This window comes from Gigantopelta aegis, chromosome 4 (genome assembly GCF_016097555.1).
Source record: "Gigantopelta aegis isolate Gae_Host chromosome 4, Gae_host_genome, whole genome shotgun sequence".
Classification (NCBI taxonomy): domain Eukaryota; kingdom Metazoa; phylum Mollusca; class Gastropoda; order Neomphalida; family Peltospiridae; genus Gigantopelta; species Gigantopelta aegis.
This window is the reverse complement of record NC_054702.1, coordinates 30369489-30388419: the sequence shown is the minus strand read 5'-3', so window position 1 is coordinate 30388419 and position 18931 is coordinate 30369489. Positions and strand designations below refer to the sequence as shown.

The 18931-nt window shown below is 35.1% G+C and overlaps 2 protein-coding genes across 2 annotated transcripts; one reads left to right on the top strand and one right to left on the bottom strand.

The window, feature by feature from the left end:
* Positions 1-3055: 3055 nt before the first annotated feature.
* LOC121372581 lies at positions 3056-4513 on the top strand. Its single transcript, XM_041498980.1, has 2 exons — positions 3056-3612; positions 3833-4513. Exons 1-2 carry the CDS (start codon positions 3058-3060, stop codon positions 4343-4345), a joined length of 1068 nt encoding a protein of 355 aa, XP_041354914.1. The 5' UTR covers positions 3056-3057; the 3' UTR covers positions 4346-4513.
* A 3973-nt stretch (positions 4514-8486) lies between these two features.
* Positions 8487-18931, bottom strand: LOC121372110 (phosphatidylinositol N-acetylglucosaminyltransferase subunit H-like). Its single transcript, XM_041498373.1, has 6 exons — positions 18827-18931; positions 16781-16929; positions 15081-15159; positions 14084-14211; positions 12764-12844; positions 8487-12069 (listed from the first exon to the last, which is right to left on the bottom strand). The coding sequence occupies exons 2-6, from the start codon at positions 16925-16927 to the stop codon at positions 11983-11985; spliced, it is 522 nt and encodes a 173-aa protein (XP_041354307.1). The 5' UTR covers positions 16928-16929; positions 18827-18931; the 3' UTR covers positions 8487-11982.

The window sequence follows — 18931 nt, the reverse complement described above, 5'->3', positions numbered from 1 at the left end:
AGACCATTTGCTACTATGCTGCCAAGAAAACTTGTCAATCTGCGAAATTACATATTTTATGGGAACTGGGCTTTTAGTTGTTTTTTGTTTGTTTTGTTTTGTTTGTTTTTGCTTCGGTGTATATTTATGTACATTCAACATTATATATGACGATGGGCTAGGGCTTACCCTATCAGTACCTTACGTGGCTATTAAACACTGCTTCGTGGCTTTCATAACAAATAATGCAACAAATTTATAACTAGCTAAAAACAAAACGAATTTGCTCAACTGGAATAAAACCAAATCCTGTTTAGGGTAAGCCCTATTGATTTGCCCAGCTTTGACATCATCACTGTATCAATAATAAATAAATAAAAGAGTTAAATTATTATTTGTTGTTATTAATTATGTACGGAATTATCAGAATTCTACTTCATGGCCCCAAATGCAGAATTTTTTTAATTATTATTTTTATTTTATTACTCTTATTATTATTATTTTTTTTTTTTTTTTTACAAATCATTCATTTAAAAACCTATATATATTTTATATATACGAATATCTAATTAAGGTTAAAGTACTTTCAAAGTTTCTTTTTAACAACACCTTGAACTAGAGTACATTGATTTGTTAATAATCGGCTGTTGGTCTTAGGAAACCCGCTACATTTTCCACAAGTAGCTAGAGATGTTTTATATACACAACCCCAATAGACTCGAATTTTCCCGCTCCCAACCAGTGTCCCACGACTGACACTTCAAAGGTCGTGGTATGTACCGTCTTTTTTATGAGATAATGCATTTGAAATGTCTATCCGTTACCGCTTTATCGATAGCAGTAGCCTATAAGGCGAAGGCGGGTTTCCTTTTTCTGTCGTCCAAGTGTCGAAATAACCACATTAAGACCGCACATATGTTGTGTTGTGTCGTTCAGCAAATTTTCATTTCCTTTCTTTCCAAGTTCCTGGCATCTCAACTATAGGCGTAGCCAGGATTTTATAGGAGGAGGGGGGCGTAAACACACTGCGTCGTGCTATGGGGCGACAGACAAATGTATATAAATTATAATATGGGGGGAAAAGAAGTATGATCGGTTAGCCATGGCACCCATACACCCCACCCCCTTAGTCCGAAGGGACGTAGTAAGTGGTTTTTACTAAAAGTATTGCCTTAATGTGCTATATGCACTGACCCCCCTCCCACACACACACACGCTACACAAGTGCGTTTCGACGTCTGATATGGGCCGTTTGTCCAGAGAGAGGCTTAATAGGGTTATTAGTGTTTAGTGATAAAAAAAACAAAAGGAGAAAAAAGTCGGTGTAACGGCCTCTCACCTTCCCACTGAGCGTCCGAGCCGTTAAATCTCATTTTATGCGGGAACCGATACTATGATGCTAACAGAGTACCTATCACCGACATGACCACTTCGCCACCGAGGCCGATGTATACAAGTAAACAGGGCAAATTGTTTATGGTGTGGTGGTCCTTCAGGGGCCTAGCTTAGTCTGGGTGTGGGAGAGGGTTCGAATATGAACCTAACGCACCCTTTTGTTTACTTTTCCCCTGAATACCTATTACGAGACCTCTGTGAATATATAGCCTAATATTGCACTGTAAACAACAACAAATTATTTTTTTTAGCCAAAGCTGGGTGTGTGTGTGGGGAGAGGGGTTCGTCTGAGCAAACCTTCACCCACCTACGTCCATGTCCTTAAAAAACAAATGGTCACGCTCCACGCAGCAAGCCAATGAACGAATCCTTGCGTACTGACGTGTCTATTAAACGTTTATGACATTATCATTGTTTTATTACAGACGCGGTATTTCACTGATACGCTGTTAAAGAGGATCAGCAGAAACTTAAGTTTAATACATTTGATATAGATCGCATGCAGGCATGAAGCCGATATCACAGTAGTAGTAACATTTGTATCCAATACAATTCTAGGCAAAGTGGGCGCTTTTAAACCAAAACAGGGTGGGCCGAATTTACAAAACTTGTTTTTAACTTACACGCGTGTATTTACAATGCTTGTTTTTAACTTACACGCGTGTATTTACAATGCTTGTTTTTAACTTACACGCGTGTATTTACAATGCTTAAACACATACGTTTGAGAAAAACAGGCTTCGTAAATTCGGCCCGGTATCTTTTTGTATTTTTCAAGGGGGGAGGACAGACAACACCCCCACCCCTCTCATATTAGCCAGAGCCCTGAATATAAATCATGTAAAGATACAAATACACGCCGATGGAAAATATTTCATTGATATGTTATTTATTTTGAGTCCAATGGAGTTTTCGATGATTTATGAAGTAAAGATCAGCAATACATCACCAACTGAAATTACTCTTAGACTAATAGTCTCAACGGAATGACCTCAGTAATACGCAGGACTTCGTAAACACAATTAATATTATAGTCCCACAGTAGTGACCCAGTACGCGGAGGAGTTTTTTTTTTTTTTGTGGGAAAGAAAATGCTTCTTTTTCTTCAACCACATATCAGCACATACTAAACATGAGTACTTTTGGTGTATAACATGGTTATATTTAGATAACTGGTTTAGATGATAAAGAGATAACCTGTTAAAGCTACTCCTACCGAATCTTTTATATGAACTTTCCCATACAGGAACACACTTACCAAGAGGATAAACATTTCGACAGTTCCACCACAGGTAATCGATTCTATGACACATCAACACTGCAGGCAAGCTTTCTGCCATTGAGTTACATGCCGTCCCATGTCTGTGTGAGCATACGACGTAGGGGAGATTGAAACCAAAACAATCGCCTTCTTATCAGACTGACCAATCCGGCCTCGGTGGTGTTGTGGTTATGGGGGCCATCACACAATCCCACTGATTTCCTATTACGCACCCACTACGTCCAATGAGATCAAACCATGTTCTTACTACGTCCAATCAGATCGCGCCACGCTCTTACCACGCGCTTACCACATTGTCGTTGCGTCCTTCAGGTTGCTATAAATACTACGCTACGCGCACCGCTTTTTCAAGTTTCCTTGTGTTCACAACTACGTTCAACTACAGTCTACAGTTAACAACTATGCCGCCCAGACCCAATACGTCGAGGGTGTCCAATAGAGGCAAAGGCCGGGAAAAGAGTAGAGTGAGGTCACGAAGTCATTCACCAGCTGCCAGTGTTGCCGAGTCCGAGGCGAGTCATGCTACATCAGAGGCCCCCGTGACTGAGACTGGGAGGGCCGAGGTCCAGGACAGTGATGATACAGACCGTAGCAGTGTGGCCAGTCAGAAGACCAAGAAAGCCAAGGTGGTGACTGACTTAACTACAGAAGAGGAGGAGTCCATGGTTGAATGGCTAGAGGCCTACCCCATCTTGTACAACAAGAAGCTCCAAGCCTACAAGGACACTGCCAAGAAGGAGAGGCTATGGATGGAAAAGGCTACTGAGATGGGGAAGTCTGTGCTCGTCCTGAAAACCTGGTATACCAGTCTGCGAAGCAGGTTTGGGCGTCTTAAGAAGAAGTCTGGCGACGAGGCCACCGAGGCGGAGATGACTGAGAGGGACCTATGGATTGTTAGACGGTTCGAGTTTCTGTGCCCTCATATCCATGAGGTCCAGAGGAAAACCACCGTCAGTGTAAGTAGATCAATTTAAATTATTGATTATTTGTACTTGTAAATTGTTTTTGGGAAAAAAATTTAAAAAATTAATTGTTAAATTAATAACTTTAACTTTGATTAATAACTAAGTTTTTGACGTTAAAAATTGCTGTTTTGAACTTATAATTTGTTCAGAATATTGCCTTGTTTTAATATTGTTTTGCCTGTTTACTTACCATTTTACATTTTATCTGCAGATGAAGCAGAAGTTAGCTGCTGCCTCTGCCACCTCTACTGCCTCTGGAATGGTTGAAGACGAGGACGACAATGACACCAGCAGACCACCACCAGCTCTCACTCCATCCTCTGTCGTCTCGTCTACGCCCAGAAGCAGGCAGAAGCAGATCTCCACCGAGGCAGAAGCAGCTCTCCTGGCGAGGCTAGAGGAGCACAGCCAGCAGATGATAGCCCTCCAGCAGCAAATAATGGATAGATTGAAGCCCAGCGCTGACAGGGAAAGAGAAGCCTTTGTGGACTGGATGAGGTCCGTCATCCTAGACCTGGACCACAGCATTTGGCGGCGCTGCCAGCTTGACATAAGCCAGATCCTGTACAGATACATTGGCGAGAATGATCAGTTGAAAATACTGGCAGCATTATCTCATTCAGCAGCACCCACCCCATCAACAACGCAATTCCTCAACCTGGTTTATAAAGTAGAGCCCGACGCTCAGCAGCAACAGCAGAACCAGCAGGAGCAGCAGCAGTGAATTGTGTGTTGTGTATTGTGTAGTGTGCTCAAAGACATATTGTAAAGAATGAAGGAAATTATTTATTTAACAACACTCAACACATTTAATTACGGTTATATGGCGTCGAACATATGGTTAAGGACCACTTCATGGGCTACTCTTTCCGATTAGCAGCAAGGGATCTTTTATATGCACCATCCTACAGACAGGTTAGTACATACCATGGCCTTTGATATACCAGTCATGGTGCACTGGCTAGAACGAGAAATAGCCCAATGAGCCCACTGATGGGGATCGATCCCACACCAACCGTGCATCGAGCGAGTGCTGTACCACTGGGCTACGTCCCGCCCCTGATTATGGACAGGTCACATGATTGTATATGATGATTGATGATGATTTATTTTATGTACCTGTTATACTTGTTATAATGAAAGTTATAATAAAAGTTATATTTGATATGTAACTTGAAATGTACTTGTTTCTTTTTATTAAATAAAAAGTAAAATTTAAAATCACATGTAGTTAAAGGTAAAAGGCCAAATAAATTATAAGTCCAATAATTATTTGGAATTGTAAATTATTTGGGCTTTTATTTTTAACTGCATGGGATTTAAGTTTTACATTAAGTAATGTTAATAAATGTCAATGACGTAATTGCAATTACACTTTTAGAGTGGATAAAACACACACACACACACGACAGATAAAAGAAAAGAAAAAAGTGAGAATAAAAGAAAGAGGCGATTTGTATGTTTATAAAAATGTTGATAATAACTGGGGGAAAATCAATATCAAAGAGTCCATGTTTCAAGTAAGTACTATTGGGTGTATAAATTGTGTGTTTAGATAATCAAAATAACCAAAGTTATTATGTTATAACAATAATTTGTTTACAAAGCCAAACAATTAGATTTTGACCCTTAATGATGTGCAACACATTCCTTGAAATCCAATCAGTAGGCTTTATATTAATACTTGACTGTAGAATTCACACTGGACTAGTGGAACTCACCCACTCACTCACTCACTTACTCACTCACTCTCTCTCTCCCACACACACACACACTGGACTAGTGGAATTCTCTCTGTCTCTATGTCTGTCTCTCTTTGCACATATACACGCACGTACACACACGTACACACACAAACAAATGCAATGTACAATTCAAATAGAACAAAACATTTATTTGATTTTGACCGATATACATACATTTAAAAATTTAACGGAAACACATAGTTCTTAAAGTATAAAATTAGAAAAAATATACCAGCAGTTTTAAAAACCTTATGTAAATGTATGAGGATGGAAAGAATCGAGATTAAAGAAAGAACAAGTTTTTCTTACAGATGTAAATACAAAGTATAACTAATTGTCAATATATTAATTTTGTTTTGCAAACAAGATTTTTATTTATTCTGGCCATATTTATCAGTACACACACACAAACACACACACACACACACTCACTCACTCACTCACTCACTCACTCACTCTCTCTCTCTCTCTCTCTCTCTCTCTCTCTCCCCCTTTTTTGAGGCGCTCAAGCAACTTATACAAATTTAAATTTGAATCTAACAAAATTTTATTTACAATTCCTTTGGTGAAAATGTGGCAAATGAGATAGTTGTCAGCTGAAGTAGGTAAGAACTGCAGTGGAAATATTTCATAACAACACATTTTTTAAAAACCGACATAATGATTATAAGTCTGAAACAAGAATTTAGAACTTAATCAACTGATAGTGAGATGTTGGGTAATTGGAGAGAACAGCAACAGGGGAATTCTGGGTGCCTGTACACCCATCCCAAGCTGAATAAGTGATAGTGAGATGTTGGGTAATTGGAGAGAACAGCAACGGGGGAATTCTGGGTGCCTGTACACCCATCCCAAGCTGAATAAGTGATAGTGAGATGTTGGGTAATTGGAGAGGACAGCAACGGGGGAATTCTGGGTGCCTGTACATCCATCCCAAGCTGAATAAGTGATAGTGAGATGTTGGGTAATTGGAGAGGACAGCAACGGGGGAATTCTGGGTGCCTGTACATCCATCCCAAGCTGAATAAGTGATAGTGAGATGTTGGGTAATTGGAGAGGACAGCAACGGGGGAATTCTGGGTGCCTGTACATCCATCCCAAGCTGAATAAGTGATAGTGAGATGTTGGGTAATTGGAGAGGACAGCAACGGGGGAATTCTGGGTGCCTGTACATCCATCCCAAGCTGAATAAGTGATAGTGAGATGTTGGGTAATTGGAGAGGACAGCAACGGGGGAATTCTGGGTGCCTGTACATCCATCCCAAGCTGAATAAGTGATAGTGAGATGTTGGGTAATTGGAGAGGACAGCAACGGGGGAATTCTGGGTGCCTGTACATCCATCCCAAGCTGAATAAGTGATAGTGAGATGTTGGGTAATTGGAGAGGACAGCAACGGGGGAATTCTGGGTGCCTGTACATCCATCCCAAGCTGAATAAGTGTCATAATTATCTCAACTTACAAGATTTTATAATCATTTACTGAAAACTGACAGCCTAGTAAATGCCACTTTTGAGCTGCATCCCCTCCCCAACCCCACCCAAAACGAAATATGGATCTACCATGAATTGCTGTAGTTTTCCTCAATCCATATTTCACAATTGCAACTTCACTCACCAGCACAATCAATATACCAAAACATAATTACAAAAAAGAAGCTGAAATGTTTCAACAATGTTTGAAAATCAATATTGTGGGGCACACAAAAAACTAGTAATTGGTGACTGAATATTATGTAATTTTGAAGACATGTTTCCAGTTTTAAAACAGATAAAGCCACACACATATGTACATGTACCTATATAGAATAAACATTTAGTAAAATAATTAAATAAAACTTATATATATATACATGTGTATGTGTGTATATATATATATATATATATATATATATATATATATATATATATATATATATATATATATATATATATATATATACATACATACACATACATTATTATATATTATTACATGAATATAAAAATTATATAACAAAATAATTAATCCAGTCTTTTGTATTTGTCTTGTAATAAAAATGAGGATAGTAATAACAAGAATAAAAAAGCAAGTAGTAAAATATTCCTGCAAACATATATTTTAACTGTTGAAGCAAACCAATAACAGTTTGGGTACCAGTTTTACTTAAAACAAAGCTTATTTCCCCACAACCGTATAGCTTTCTTGGAAAAACAGAATTAGTTGGTGATTTTAGCTTTATGCTTTAAATTAAATATCTACCAGGAAAAGCCTGGATCTCGACACCCTCCACTCACCCACCCACCCAATTTGAGCAAGTTGCTTCTTTTTCCTTCTTTAAAAAAGAGAGAAGTATTTACTATATTTTTTTTACAACAAAAAACTACACATAATTTATGCCATTCATAATATCTGCGTAATTAACTCATGAATAATAAAATGTGTTATGTGCTGTCATTTAATGTAAACAATGGCTTCATCAAGAATTCTGGGTAAAAATAAAAAGTAAACAAGAAGATCTATGTTATATCTCTCAAAATAGGAGCTAGATGTTCACCCTAAAACAAGTATGGTGAAAAACATGTACGTCTAATGATGACTATGTATGCTTGACCTGCTTATCAACCTCTCATGAAATTGTTTGTAATTTTGATAGGCATGTTTACATTTTTTTAAAATAATAACAAATTAAAATTAAAAAACGTCCTTACATCAAAACAAACTAGGGCGTAACGTTTTTTTTGTTTTCTGAACGCTGGACAGCTTTTTGTCAAATTGCCATTGAAATGTTTTTATTCGATGACTACGAATGCATACGTCAATTACATACGTCAATTACGGAGTGTCACACAAGTACGTTTTCTTAAATGTCAATAAACCTAGTGCTGTGACCTCGATTAAAGAGTTAGCATTTACACCTCTATTTTCATTCTTAAATTTGTAATAAATGTTATTTTAGTACAATTTACTCTAGATTTTTGAACTGAGTAAACAAAATTTACTTTTTTGAAAATTATGTCAAAGTAATAAATATACCAAGTTAATGTAATCTTGCAATACTCAGAACAGTGTGTAAAGTGATTTACATTGTTTCTATATACATCTTAATACACAGACATAAAAAAAAAAAAAGGCTTTTAGAGAGAGAAAAATATTCTATGGTAATAAACAGAATAACATACTCAGTACCTGTTATTATAAAATTTATGTCCCTCATGAAATTTGTTTCATTTGTCACCCTCTAAAGCTCATAAATTTGACAATAATTGGAAACTCATTTATTATCCTGTATGTAATGTATGTATATAGATATGAATCCATTGGCAATATTATTGTCATTTGTAATAGTGACAGACATTGCAAAATTATTCATGTGTAATATTGAATAAAATGTTAAAAATAAAAATCAGAATATAAAATTAAAAAACAAGAATTCTATGGAATGAAATGTCTTGCCTACCATAAACCTTTTCGATGCACTATGATGAACATCCATAGGTGCAACTACAAACCAAGTTTCATCGATACAAGACTTATAGTTTGTGCGAGACAAAACATACTGCGTAGTTACATTCATATATAGAGTTAATACAATGCAAATTATTTTCTTGAGCTAACATAAAGACTTCAAATTATTATAGTGATTGTTATACAAATAAAACAATTGATAGTGTTCAAATCAATTATACTAAATCATTTTATACATGTATATATATTTTTGGGTAAAAAATAACAAAATTATTATATTAATTTGATTTATGACAAAATAAACATCAGTTTGTCAGTCACGATTCAGAGATGACTAGATGAAGTGATAAATACTCATCCCTTTCCAATAATACTTTTATTCTTTGCTTTAAATAATTATAATACATATGAAAGATCAATATATTTTATGCAGCAACTATGATAATGCAATATGGTCTCTAGGATGGAATATGGTGGGAGGGATACGGGGAATAACCTATTGGCTATTTATGAATTTAATTATTGCAATATTGAATGGTCTTTTTCTACTAAAAAGAATAATGCACATGTTGTCCATAAGCATACAAGATAGGAGGCTGCGGAATCAAATCTTCATATTCGTGCAAAAATGATGGGAGACATTCGGTCAAAATGACCTGGCCTGAAAACTTTTCACCATGTATTTCCATAATTCTACTCACAATATTAGATGTAATCCATGTAAAAATGTATGGTGAATCGGTTAGAACCCTATATAGCTGTTTGATAAAAATATTGTAAATATGAATAAACATTGTCATCCAAATTTGAGCAAAAATCAGCCTGCGAGTACTTTCTGCACCCCTGGATCATAAGACTGCTGAACAGATCCAAATATAAATGCTGATAAAGACAACAGAAATTATAACAACAAGAGTTGTAAGAGTTTAGCTGGTAGGAACTGATGCAGTATATTTATTAGTAGATATACGTGGTGATTTGTGGTAGCTACTGCACTCACCACAAGCGTCTAGATTGCATGCTTGCATTTGTACCACTCAATATACTCAATAGATATAGACCCCTCTGTTTCACAAGCAGCCTCCTACTTTCATTAATTATCATCACCATGATGCAAACTGCAACTGAATGTCAGAATGTGACCAAGCAGCAAAATAAGTTAGAAAAAAAATACAGAGGTAGTTTTGTGACTTTCGGTATTCCTCTGGGACTTATGGCAGAGATAAAAACGGAGGTAGTTTTGTGACTTTCCATGTACCCAGACTGTGAATTCCTCAGACTCTTATGGCAGAGGCTATTTGAAACAAATACAGTATTACATATTGCAGTCTTTTATTCTTTGTGCATGCATTTTTTTCACAATTTAGCACAAGTAAGTAATTCTGGCAGCAAGGGACTTTTTATATACAATTTCCCACAGACATTGTACCAAAGAAGAAAGTTCTGTGTCAAATATAAATATGAAGTAAAAACAGCTACGGCTTGGATTGGTAGTGTGTGACATTAATTATGTGCAAATACTATTATCCATTGCCAATAAAAAAGTTAACTTTTATTTCTTTTATTTCAGTTGTTATGCAGTACACACAATAGGCTGAAACCAGTGCAGGATATCCCTAAAAATTTAACTGTGATTTTCAGCAAAACTGAGAGTTATTAATAAATACATTCATCAAATCTCTCAAATGGTATATGCGACTCTGTAGGTAGATTAAATGTGAGGTACCCATCTTTTCATCGGTGTACTACCTGGGATACGCTGCTTATATCAGTTTTATTAGTAAACGTTAACATTATTGGCAACAACAACTGATTTGGGACACTGGAACTTAGACAAGATAGTACACACCATGGAATTGGATGCAGGGCTAGCTCTGGGTCAGTAGAGAAAATTTTGCCAAAGTATCTATATAACTTCAAAAACTGCAGAAATATCCATTATTTTATGAAATTATTTCACCATTTGGCAAGTGACAGAGCTAGCTCTGGGATGTACCACTTGGTGGGACGCTGGATGGAATGGAAAAACAACCCAGGTGCATCGAAAGAGATCAATCCTATGACTCATCACACTGTGCCCAGGTAAAAACTCTACCAATGATTCACATCCTGCTCCATCATTGGGCAAATTTGTTTCTTAATCTTACTACCTTCTGATACATAACAAATCCAAACATCTGGGCAGCTTAATATTACACTGGTGTACTATTTGATTTTGGCTATATGAGTTAAAATACATAAGCTTTTGAAACAATTGTAAGAATGTATCTTCAGTGTTACGTATCATCATTTTTTGGCTTCTTCCATTTAGTAGCTGAACCTTCTTCCCAGGATTGCAGGGCTCAAAATAGGAAATAAAACATGGCTTGCTGTTATTTTTTAACATACCAGGCCAAAAGAAATATGGCATGCCAAGTAAAAATATGACCTGCTAGAAATAAACACAGAAATGGTGAGTGAAGGGAATGGGACAGTGTGTGGAGAATCTGGACCTCTGAGATGTATTTTAGAGCATTATAAAATTAAAATATAACAGAATCATGAGCTCAGCATCAAGATGAGATGATCGTACATACATCTGTCTCTTGAAAAACGACTTGTGATGTTTTGGTAATTTTAGTAGATGAATTTTATTTTGACTGCTAGGTCTAAAACATTTACTACTTTTCGCAGGCCTCTATTTCAAGTCCTGGGATTGTATCATGGGACTTTTAAAAATGTGTTAATACACATCAATATGTGGTAAAAATATACACGTAGCACCATCTTTTACTTGCAAGGTATTGATTGTCTCAGCATACAAGATTCTTATTGCAGAAGTTAAAAAGCAAAATGAAGACAGCTTTAAAGTCTGGTATAAATTGCTACCAAAACTGCCAACTACAGAGAACTACCAATAAATAAAATACCATTACAAACGAGTCAAAACATCTTTTTAGCACTAAGACTTACATTTGTTTTTTGCAGTGGGTAGATTATAAATATTGACACAGTGTTGTCGTCAAGCCCATGGAATGGGTGTCAATGATTGTTACAATATGATGTTTACAATGACAAACAATGAATACATTATATATCTTTGCAGAATGAGGTATATCTGAAAGAATTTTAAAATACATGTGTATATGTTTTAAACAGATCTATACACGAATAATAAGTTTAGGCTGCCGTCATCTTGATTTTAGGTGTTCTGCAAACAGCTTCTTCTGTGTGATTTGGTAAATTGGCTGTATCACTGACAGACTTGGCCATGAGTGCTAGAAAAAACACAGAAGTAACAATGATTAGTGCTCAGTTTAACAAAACATCTCTCTCATCATCTACACTTATATTTACTAGTTACTGTCATGATACTTATCAATTAAACTGTGGAAAAAAACATGGAAATAGTGGAAAATTGTACCTTTGTAAATCAGAATTAACTAAAAGGTACAGAAAAGTATGTTGTTACAAAAGTAACATTTCAAGGGAGGCCACTCACAGTAATTTCATGTCACATTTTAATCTGACTACTGTCACTTGCATTAATTTAGGAACAGGTTGATTTCAAGATCCACAGCATATGAAATTACTGGCAAATAAAATCCAGTTCAGTCTTCTACAAACATAAACAAAATACTGAATATAAATAGACTGATATTCTAAACAAGAAAATGTATTTAATATGTAATTTTACTCATTTAAAAGGCGGTATTAGTCAGAAACATATTATGATGGCATCAAACTATGGACAGTCTCTTTAATATTACGAGGCAGTGAAGTACAGTGAAACCCATCTGAATTGGACACCCACTGGACCAAGTAAAAAGTCAGATTTCAAAGTGCATCCCGTACTGATTTAAAAAAGGACAGAAAAATGTCCAGTTTTAAAGGGTTTCACTGAATAATGAAACGAAAGAAACTGTTTGGCTGCACTAGTGAGCTATTAATGTTGAAGAATGACAATCTTACTGTAAAAAGTGGATATATTGCCTTGAGATTATCACAGTTATCTTCTTTGAGCAGGACAGCCAAATAACAAATCACTCTTTGCTGAAGATATAAAATGAACATATAATAATTTAAAAATAGAAGTTAACACCATCTAGATATTAATTATTATAAAAGCTAAAAAATAAATATGGCATTTTTTCTAGCTTATATAAAAATTAAATACATATACATACTCATTCTTTTGGGTTTATAACCATATGGATGGAAAGAAATAAGGGAACACATAAATTGTAACAACAGATATTGACTGTAACCAAAACATTAAGTCCCACATTACATCTCAGTATTTTATACAGGCATAACTACTAGACTACTACTACTAATAACTACCCTAGTATTAAATTAAATTCTGTCTCAAATACCATCAATTCCCTTGCCTTTTTTCCATTAATATAGTTACACACATGTAGGCAGGGTTTCTGCCAGAGGGTATAAAATAGCATCATACCAGAATTTTTTGGCAGATTTTATTTTTTAAAGTTAACTTTTTGACAAAATTAATTACTCTTATCATTACTGTATGATTTTCTTAACCCTTTTTCTTTCTGTGGGAGGCCTCCCATACCTCCTGTTGACTGTGGTTGCATTCAATTCCACAGTGCCATACCCAAAAATTTCTTTCTGGTAAAAAGACTGGTAAGTCATTGTGTTTATTATGGGAGTGGGGAGGGGATGTGTGCACATAGGACAAATGTGAATAATATGATGGACATAATATGATGCATTTTATATTGCAACAATATTTATGAATATCAAAGCTTATGAAACGTGGTTGCAAATTATTTTATTTTCGAAAAAAGAGTAAATAAAATATCACAATGTTTATGCTTAAAGTTTCCATTAAGTGCATTGAAGCACACTGACATCTTTTAATGTAGAAAAGGACTGTAAGAAGTAACCATTGACAAACAATGACATACCGGCCACTGTCATGTGTAAAGGGAGGAATGCTTATTTCATGGCACTTCAGATCATTTTAAATTAAATATGTTTACTCCGATTCTTGGTCTTGAGAATGAAAGAGGAAACACACTGACACCACACAGGTTATTTCTACCAAAAAGCAGCAAGAGATCTTTTATCTGTACCTTTTCATACACTGAATAGCACCTATCAGTGCCTCAACTGCTATGAGACATTGGTTGGGATGGGAGTGGGGCGGGGGGGGGGGGGGGGGGGGGGGATAGAATAGATGTCCATATAGGACAAATATGATGGATTTTATACTGTAACAATATTTATTAACTTGTTTATTTCCATAGGAATAAAACTACTCACCATAGTAATGGCTTCATTAATAATAACATCCTTCACATGTAAAATATCTATAAACTCTGCATCACAGTGGCCGAACAGGTATTCGGTTTTCACCTGGATACCCAAAGAAGGCAGGACTAGAAAACTTTCTGAAAGTCAAACAGAATTTGCATATAATGGTAAACATAGACAAATCTTTTACCCCAATATATGACACTGAAATTGCTATGTCAAAACACTGTTTTCGAAATCAGAACCTTTCTGGTTAGTTGCTATGGTAAAAAAACTGGCAGCCCAAAAACATTTTTAAAAAGAAAACAAATAATTTAATCTGTCCTTTTTACTTAAGAGTAGAGGAGAAGTCTATCAAATACTTCATATTCAGAATAAACCATTTACCTTTAAAATGTGTATCATTTTTTGTGTCATGTTGATAACTTTAGAACAAAAATATGTGCATCCATCAAAGAATTAACATTTATTTATATGCATTATAGCACCCACCTCCCACACAAAAAACTGATTTGTATTAATACAGAATAAAAAGATGTCCAGACCACAGATCTAAGCGGAGGAGCAAGGAAAGGTTGACATATCATCACATTTTAATGTATGGCTATTTGTTGTCTAACATATGGCTATTTTAAAATTTCAACATATTTTTGTCAAAATTTGGTTGAAAGAAAGGGAGGAAACTCCTATTGCTATAAAGGCTACTCCTAAAAATGAAAGATAAGAGAGGAATTATGTGACCACATGACCCTGGACACAAAAAAGAAGATTCTAGCCAACAATTGGCTGTTGGGATGTTCAGAACAATTCACTGGAAAGGGGAAATACATGTAAAAAAAACCCCAGGTTAGAGTGGTTATGTTGTAGTAAGAAAATTTATGTTCATATTTTATATTACATATACATGTATATTAAAACCAGTAAGGCATAAAAATATCTGTTGTAGATAAGTGTATGTTCATAAAATATGTTGCACCTATACAAAACACATTAATTTTGATCTTACCTCGTTTCACTTTGTTATATAATCTGTAAATCAGCATAAAAGCAAGAAATCCAGAAATTGACCACAAAATTTTCATTTCCTGAAATAAATATTTTTGCAACATAAATAATAATAAAAAAACCTCTTTATTATTTGTTATTCCAGAATTTATCAAATTGGGGATACGGATGAGGTGCTGGCATCCAAACTTAATGAAAACTTCTTTTTGAAAATTTTAATTCATAATCATTATTGTCCACTGCAATGTTTTGTCTATAGATTCTTGGTTTAAAAAAGTGTATCTTATGTGAAGGGAGACTCTGAGAGTACTGCTAAAGCAATATGTGTCCCCTACTGGGTCCAAAAAAAAAAAATTCTTATCTCCAAGGGCCAAGATGCAAATTGCTAAGGAACTCAAACCTTATTTGTAACAGTACATGATAAAGCTATACACAAAATTTCAGTCCAATATCTTGAGGCACTGCAAAAACATGTATGTAAAGTTGGTTTTCGAGTCTCCTAAGTACAATTACAAGGGACATAACTCTGTGAAAAATGGGTATATCACCATGAAAGTCTAACTTGATTGGTAACTGCATACACAATTTTAGCTCAATATCTGGAGGTATTGCAAAAAAAATAAAAAAATAAAAATCTGAAAAACTACATATGTGACAGATGGACAGACAGACAGACAGTTAGACAGAAAGACAAACATTGCCAGTCTTCATATGGTATTCATCTAACTTGCTTTTAAATGCAGTTTGACAAGTGAGGCAAAAAACACAGACAGAAGGTTGGAGATGAACCCCATAATCACCTCTGGTTGGGCCGGTAGAGGACCAATAATAATATAAAATTCTGAAATGCCTTTTGAAATAAAAAAAATTGATAATTACAAGTAGGCTGATTTAGAAAAAACCACATTGGTTTGAAGTTACTTGATATTTTAAATACTAAGTGATAACTAATGTGCAAGTGGTATACTGCCATTGCCAGTCTTCATATGGTACATATATATATATATATATATACATATCAATTTCACAGGTTAAATTGTTACTTAACACATATATTCCAAACTACTCTGCACAATAACTCTGAAATGAACTCTGTTAAATCTTTCTGTTATACTCCGTCATCACTATGAATAAAAATCAAGATGAGCTGAAGATCAATCACATGGAGTAAATTTATTTTATAATTTTTGTATTACTGATTAATCAATTTGCCACTCTTCTAAACAAATTAGGAATAACAGAAATTAGGAATAACAGGAGTGATCACTGCCTTTTCTGGCAAAGACTGATACTTGATCAAAATCTCATCTAATACAAAATGTATATATTTCATATCATTATCAAAGAAGTTTGTTTTGTTTAACGACACCACTAGAGCACACTGATTTATTAATCATCGGCTATTGGATGTCAAACATCTGGTAATTCTGACAAATAGTCTTAGAGAAGAAACATGCTACATTTTTCCATTAGTAGCAAGGGATCTTTTATATGCAACATCCCACCAGACAGAATATCACGTTACATGGCCTTTGATATACCATTTGTGGTGCACTAGCTGGAACATGAAATAGCCCAATGGGCCCACAGACAGGGATCGATCCCACACCAACAGCACATCAGGAGAGTGCTTTACCACTGGGCTACGTCCCACCCTATCATTATCAAAATGCAACAACATATTGTACTCATCAAACTTACTTTTAAATGTAGTTTGACAAGTGAGGCGAAAAACACAGACAGTACAAACATGACAATGAGTCGTCCCACTTGGACTGTTCTGTGGTGTATGATAAATTCACTGCCCATGTTGCCGTAATTCTTGTGAACAAAATCATGTCGTGGCATTTCTGTTAAAAAAAAGGAATAAATATTAAATCCAAATCTAGCAATGTTAAAAATTAAAAAAAATATTACCCCAGTGGGAACTTACAAAGGGAGAAATAAAAATGCATAGGTGTTATTTAGAATATTACTGGACAATTTTGCGCTTTCAAGTCAATGATCTCATAATGATTTGGCAAACAAGGGAAGGGGCCTATCTTCGGACCCACATAATGCGTGGATAAATCCCTGTGGCTAACTGATTTTTCCAGGAGTTTTAAGCACTTTCCAGGGTGAACAATTTTTTAAAAAGTCAGTCCATGGTTTTTGAAAATTGTAGGCGAGTGGAAAATCGCACACCTCAATATGTTAAGGCGAGTGTAAAAACCACTCTCCAAAATAAATAAAACAGGCAGCATAGCTCCGATTGGATTTTGACTGGTACGTCTACAAAACAATCTAATTAAAATTAGCTCCACATAATTAACACCTGTGAACCTTACTTGCAGAATCATGCCAGTGATTTAAAAATAATCTGAAAACATTCCAAATTATCCTGAGGGTATACGATATGTTTCGTGTGAATTACGAATGCCGTAAAACATGTTTTATTTTATAAAATAAATAATTTGTAATGTAAAACTGAAGATAGATTTAGTTTTTTTTTCTTTTTATAAATAAATAAATAATTTTTAATGTAAAACTGAAGACTGATAACCCACCACGTACGTATTGGTATGTTTCGCTGTACTGCGGCAACTAAAGTAGACTCGCCCGATATTTTTAGAATTTGTATGCTCCCAAATAACGTTATAAAAGGCGAAGTGTGATTGGTCAATATTTAAATTATAAATTTACAGTCGAAATGTTACCTGGACATTGGGGACTATGCAGTGTTGTTAGCAATCCGATTAAAATTAGTTCTACTGGTCTAAATAAGGCATTCGTAATTCACATGAAACATATCGTATACCCTCAGGATAATTCGGAATGTTTTCAAATTATTTTCAAATCACTGGCATGATTCTGCAAGTAAGGTTTTGATTGGTGGACATGAGCTCCAACTGGCTGGTGTTAGATCCACATGTAATAGTGGAGCTAATTTTAATTAGATTGGTCTACAAAATTGTCTATTAAACCAGTATTTCCCGATTTGTTCAACAAAGAGAAATACCAGTTTAACAACTGCATGGAAGCCACTGCCATGTTTTAAATTTTTATTGTTTTAATAAAAGGATCTTCCTATCGGCTAAATGAGCTATGAAAACTCTTGATTTTTGTAAACAGTGGAAATATATATACCCATCTATTTTACGTGCACCGTTTGTTGAGTGTAATGTGCGCTGTTTTTCACACTCGTCAGATTGAAATTACGTGCACTGTACGAGCACGATCGCACCTTAAAAAGCAAGGTCTGAAAAGTAATTTCCAGGATTTTCCACAATGCACGCAAACCCTGTTCATGAAATATGTTATATATTTATTATGTATGATGCCAAAATGAAACAAAAAGTAACTGTCATTAACATTATCTAGCACTTCCCTGCAATGAACATTGTTTATTTACCATGATGTGTTACAATCTATTTATTTTTGAACAAATTATTATTATTTTCGATTTGCACAGAATAGTGCATTTGTGTTATTTCCAAAACACTTCTACTTTTCTTTTCTTTTTTTTATCAAATGAAACTGAAATTATTTTTTAAAAACCCATAAAAACCCCACACACACTTTTTCATGGAAGGTGGGAAGATGTGACATGTGGTTAAGTTTACTGTGGTACAATTTTTCTCTGGTACGAAATGACTTTTTTACAATTGAATGATACAAAATAACCAGGCAGTATTATTGAGTATACTGTATAGTTCGAAATGACTATGATTCATATGACAGGCGATATTTTCACCATATTATCTTTACCTATTAAAAGATACCGACAGATTTCCCAATTTTATCTAGAGTTAACGTCCTTGAAATTCAGACCATCTCGGCGAATTTCGGATTTATTCGTAATCAATGACGATT